The following is a 5,903-nucleotide window of genomic DNA, read 5'->3' on the forward strand; positions in this document are numbered from 1 at the left end:
TGAATGTTTTAATAAAAGAGACATCTGGGCACACATGAAAAGTAACAATAAAAATAATAATAAAATAGTTCATAATACAAAAAATAAACGTGACGGTTCATCATTCCAATTCGCCAACAAGCGTTGATATAACGCCTACGTAAAAACAATCTTTAATTTGATTGGATGAAAAAAATGCCAATCAACGAAAGCAGCTCCGGGGTTGGTGATACGGCTGTTTAGTACAGTTCCTGATGTCGTGTTGCGGCTGCTGCTGCTACCCTGGCGTGAGCGCTTTCGTATCTAAAGGTAAGCTCTTTATTAATGCACTTAAATGCAATCATGTTCTTTGACCATCATTTAGAATTATGATTATTTGATATAAATTACGATATTTTTGCGCGCACGGTAACGCTACGCTTTTTATTCCGTGACCAATGTTAGCGAGCTAGTTCTTGTCAGTGTTACGTATTGTTTATTTACACTAATACTAGTTCTGTCATTAACTATACGTATCGCTTAAGTTTGGTTGAAGCTCACCGCATTATGTCAATACTTTCCTGTAAAAGCTAAACTATATGCCACTATATTATGCAAATATGTTTTGGTCAGACTGCTGGATAAATACCCAACTCGTTGACATTTAGATGTTGACCCCTTACCCTTTCTGTTCTGCTGTTAGGTTAACATCTAGTGTCCTCATGTATGTATTTGCATCTCAATGTCAGGCCTCCACTCAGCATCTTCTGGATGTCCAAATACAAACTCTTCCTGCTCAGGCATGGGGAAGGGGCCTGGAACAAGGAGAACCGTTTCTGCAGCTGGGTTGACCAGAAGTTGAGTGAGAACGGGGTGGTGGAAGCCCAAGAATGTGGCAGGCTCTTGAAAGAAAACGGGTACCAGTTTGACCAGGTATTTACCTCCATACTGAGTCGTTCTATTCAGACGGCCTGGGTGGTGCTGGAGGCCATGGGACAAGAATGGGTCCCAGTCACCAAATGCTGGAGGTTGAACGAAAGGCATTACGGTGCCCTGATCGGCCTCAATCGGGCCGAGATGGCATTGAACCATGGTGAAGAACAGGTTAAAAAGTGGAGGCGCAGCTATGATGTCACTCCACCCCCTATTGATGAGTCACATCCCTATTATGCTGAAATTTATAACGATCGCAGATACAGTACGTGTGACGTTCCACAAGAAGAACTACCCAAAACAGAAAGTCTGAAGGAGGTGTTGGACAGACTACTCCCTTACTGGAATGATGTCATAGTACCAGTGATCAAGAGTGGCAGAACTGTGCTCATATCAGGGCATGGCAACAGCTGCAGGGCCCTGCTTAAACACTTGGAAGGTAAAACATGTCAATATACCCTATTTAAGGAGCATTTTGTGTAAATATATTGATTAAAAGAGTATCTCAAGCCCTAAAAACCCAGTTATAACACCCCCCTAAAGGCCAGTGAGTTAGAATTGCATGGGCGTCAAAGACTGCAACTTTTGACCTTTAAGCCCTTGGGAGGTAGGGTAGTATATCTTGTATATCTTAAATGCTTGCTTATTTTGTGCTCATTTGTCCAACAAATGATTGTCTTTTATACAAATGTATACGTATAATGTACCACTGCTCAAAAAATTAAGGGAACACCTAAATCACACTATATTAGATCTCAATGAATGAAATATCCAGGTTAAAACTCTTCACTTATATACTTTGCATAATGTTGTGAAAACAAAATAATGTGGCAATGGTCAATGAAAGCCAAAATCATAAACGCATTCAGGGCCGGAATTACAGTAAAATCACTGTAAAAAAGGATAATACTGGCTCATTCAACTTGTTTGAATTTCACCACAGTAACTCATAATGTTAGTCAGCAATGTCTGGGCATACTCCTGAAGAAATGGCAGTTGGTGTCCTGGGGATCTCCTCCCAGACCTGGATCAGGGCATAAGTGAACTCCTGGACAGTCTATGGTGCTACTTGATGGCTTCGGATACATGGGATCCTAAAGGTTCTCAACTGGATTTAGGTCTGGGGAACGTGAGGTATAACTTTGTTCATCATCCAGAAACTGCCTCCAGACTCTGGCCACATGAGGTCGGGCATTATCATGCACAAGGAGGGCTCTGCACTGCACCAGCATAAGATCTGACAATAGATCTGAGGATTTCATCCCAATACTTAATAGCACGTGGAGGTCTGTGAGACCCTCTGAGGATGGTTCTCCCCAGACCACCCTTGCTGTTGCCTCTCCAGTGTACCTGTTATCTCTTTTACTTGCACCAAACAAGTAAAAATGCTTCACAATCACTTGTGCTTTCTTACTGGGTTGATTGATATTCCTGAAGGTTAACTGACTTGGTGTTAAGATGTGATGACTATGTGTTCCCTTGTTTGTTTGTTTTTGAGCAGTGTATATAAATATAAGCATATGTATTTTTAATATAAATATATCTATTTCATTTTTGATCTCTTTTTCATTAGGTATATCGGAAACAGACATTGTCAGTGTAACCTTACCAACCGGAGTACCAATCTTACTGGAACTGGATGAGGATCTTCAACCCGTGAAACCCCGTCAGCTCCTTGGTGACCAGGCCAAAATTCAGGCAGCTATCAAAAAGGTGGAGGATCAAGGGAAGGTGAATGCGGGAAATAAGTAGGGACATTCCTATGGAAAATGTTACTTGTTAAAGCTGTGCAATTATTGAAACAGAAAAGTTACTGGCAAAGTGATTTTTGTATTATGTTGTGAGGTTCTGAATCATTATACCTGAAGGATTATAGCAGCATATAAAGTTTGTCCAAGGTCATCTGATGTAAATAGTGGTTTCATAAGGCATTATATATGTCAAGCACTGGTTACTGATCGAAAATGCAGGATACAAATATATTTTCTCATGGCATGAGGGATGCAGACACTGATATAAATTATTTTAAGTGTACATTTAATGAAATGTGCTGGTGTTTTTGTTAGCTCCTGCTTTTGAACCTGTTTTGTAATGGATTTTAAACCACAGAAAACCAGTGGTGCCTTCCTCTTAGGGCAAAAGACTAATAATTCCAGATTCCAGAATCTGGAATTATTCTGCCATATACAAAAGCAAACCATAGTAACTACAGCAACACATGTTTAAGAAATCTGTTAGCATTTATTCACCCTCATGTTGTTCCAAACCTCTATGACTTTTTTTCTGTAAAACACAGAAGACATTTGAGAAATTTGAGTATGTCTGTACAGTGGAAGTCTGTGGATGCGCTAAAATTATGTTTGCTTACCAGCGCTCTTAAAATATTTTTGTTTGTGTTCTTCTGAAGTAAGAAAGTCAAACAGGTTTGGAATGACATCTGCCCCGCAGATCCCCAGATGCATGTCACAGACTGTCTAGAATTACTTGACACTCCTCCACTGCCTGACTCTTTCATAGCACAGATTAGGCACCAATTTTAAAAACCTTTTTATGTTTAAACCGTTTATTCAAGCTTTTGTTCATGAAGATTGGCCTTATAATATTTAAATGAAGGAGAATGTTTCATTTATTTGGTTCATTTAAACTGGCTTAATATATTGTACATTGTTAAATAGCTTTGTATAAAGTATGTTTGTTAAATTTTCAGACGGTATAAAAACATAATTGTGCTATATGAAGGGGACACTTTGTTCAACCTATGTATTAAGGGAGATATTAAGTTAATGTCTTAACCAAGTTTTAGTACCTTAAAACTAAGGTATATAATTGTTTTTAGATTACATACTACTGTTACGCTGTCAACCAACATTAACCAATACAATATGCAAAGAGAACAGCAAATTTACTTTGTCACTTGAGCCAAGTAAACATTGCACCATTGTTGTCTAAAATGTGCATTGCAATATCTGCAATTTGTTTATGTAGTGTGTTTAATGTGTGTTTATCACTGAACTGTATGTAGTACAATTGAGGAAGTTTTATATGTTTGCCTATTTTGTAATGGTGATCATGGTGAATTCAAGTGTTATGTGTCTATGTTTGCTATCCCGTCAGACTACTATGATGTAACTGAGGCACATTGTAGCTCATTTTATGTGGTTATGCTTTGTTTCTCACTAACTAGCACAACAGGTCTGCTGGGTTTAGCACATCCCTTCACTAAAAAGTAGGTAAAATATATTTTCTTTGTTACGGTTACATTATGTTTCAAATAGAATAATATATAAAAATAAAGATGACACACATATATATATATATATATATATATATATATATATATATACACACACATATGTGGTGTGATGTAGTCTTTCAGGAAAGTAGCAGCATCATTGGAATGCACAAGGCATGTCGTGTTTATTTTGTGAAATGCCAAGAGCACAAGGTAACCAGGAGGAGGTGCTACATTGCAGAACTTACTAAGGAAACATTACTTCTGTGGGACAAATGTTGAGGGCAGGATCTTGATAGGGTATTTGTTTTCGCAGAAAGTACTAATGATATAAAAAACTGGTTTTGGTTGTTTAATGGAATGTAGCACTCGACAAACTACCACTCAGTGTAATCCTGAAGTTTTCGTGGTATGTTCTCAAACAGGCAATAAATCAAGAGGAGCTGATAAATTCTCTGACAATCTCTATAATGAATGTACTCTGGAACTCCTGCTGTACTGTACAGGTGTGTCCAGGATTTGTTTTTTATACATTTAATGTTCACAGCAAAGCACACATCCACTTAACCCCTTCATCCATGCTTCAGTTTAAAAAAATCATTGAGTTTATTTAGAGATGTAGTTACTTTAGGACTTGACAAGACAGCTCTGTTTTTATTTAGGCCTACATATGATAGAAATTCTTCAATAATACATTTATTATGGATGGTGTTCTCAAATATGGTTTTGAAATGGTACAAAAAAACATAATTGGAATTTGACTGAGGAAGCTTTGCCAAGGATTCAATTTAAGAGCTGGTTGGCAGAAGCCTACTGTATATGGAGGACTGGACACAAGGTAGCATCATCTTTACTGCCAATCAGATTCGGTTTTATACTTTCTCTTAAAATGGTAATGGTCAGGATTTTGGCATAGGGAGACATAATGTAAGTGCAGCTGTCACCTGCATTGAATGAATAACTCTCATATTTAGGGTTAAAGGATGTGACCATTCATCACCTCCTGTTTAGCTCAGGAATGCTATTGGTTGTGGCAATGTCAAACTTTATGACGTATCCAAACGAATAGACTAGGGCCACAAAGCACCAAAATTAATTTGATGACAGAATAATTTATTCTTTTACAAAAGTAACAATAAAAATGTAATTTATACAGTATAATTAACCTCAAATGTAATATGCTCTAAAAATTCTGGACAGGTAATACCGGTATTGCTAATAATTGTTGTTGCAAACTTATTCACACCTCGCTACACTCACATTTCGAGTGTGACTCATTGACCAAAAGAAAAAATGTTGGATTAGTTTGATCTCATTATCATTATTTATTTAACTTATATTGATGATATATAGATAATAACTTGACGGTTTCAGCAGCAGCAACAACGTAAACAAACGTTAGCCTATGTGGCCCAAACTAAACTTCCGGTAGACCTCCGGAAAGTATCATTAACCTGAGTATTTTTAATGTAATTTACAATTAATATACAATAAAATAGTCATATACAGTAAATTAAATATAAAATATAACCCAATACAGACCAGAAGTTAACCTCAGCAATAAATTCTGATATTGTGTCAGCCACAGCCATTTAACAGGTTTTGTCAAAGTAAAAAATGATTATTAGGACTGAATCAACGTGGTTGAAACACTTTATCATTTTAACTGGCATCTGTTCTGTTGTACAGTTACAGTAATTTAAACGGCTTTACGCCAATTTGTAGCGAATTGGGACATGAACGAGTTGCAACAGGAGTGATATATGAGACACGAGTGTAG

At 37.3% G+C, this 5,903-nt stretch overlaps 1 protein-coding gene across 2 annotated transcripts; it reads left to right on the plus strand.

Annotated features, from left to right (window-relative positions):
• The first annotated feature begins 191 nt into the window (after nucleotides 1-191).
• Nucleotides 192-4,574, plus strand: bpgm (2,3-bisphosphoglycerate mutase). 2 transcript variants are annotated; one of them, XM_057329562.1, is made up of 3 exons: nucleotides 192-288; nucleotides 708-1,330; nucleotides 2,465-4,574. In XM_057329562.1, the coding sequence occupies exons 2-3, from the start codon at nucleotides 730-732 to the stop codon at nucleotides 2,641-2,643; spliced, it is 780 nt and encodes a 259-aa protein (XP_057185545.1). In that variant the 5' UTR covers nucleotides 192-288; nucleotides 708-729; the 3' UTR covers nucleotides 2,644-4,574. The 2 variants fall into 2 exon arrangements, with proteins under 2 accessions (XP_057185545.1, XP_057185544.1); XM_057329561.1 differs by having other exon boundaries at nucleotides 212-288; nucleotides 662-1,330.
• The last annotated feature ends 1,329 nt before the right edge of the window (nucleotides 4,575-5,903 follow it).

The sequence above is a fragment of the Triplophysa rosa genome, linkage group LG3 (assembly GCF_024868665.1).
Source record: "Triplophysa rosa linkage group LG3, Trosa_1v2, whole genome shotgun sequence".
Classification (NCBI taxonomy): domain Eukaryota; kingdom Metazoa; phylum Chordata; class Actinopteri; order Cypriniformes; family Nemacheilidae; genus Triplophysa; species Triplophysa rosa.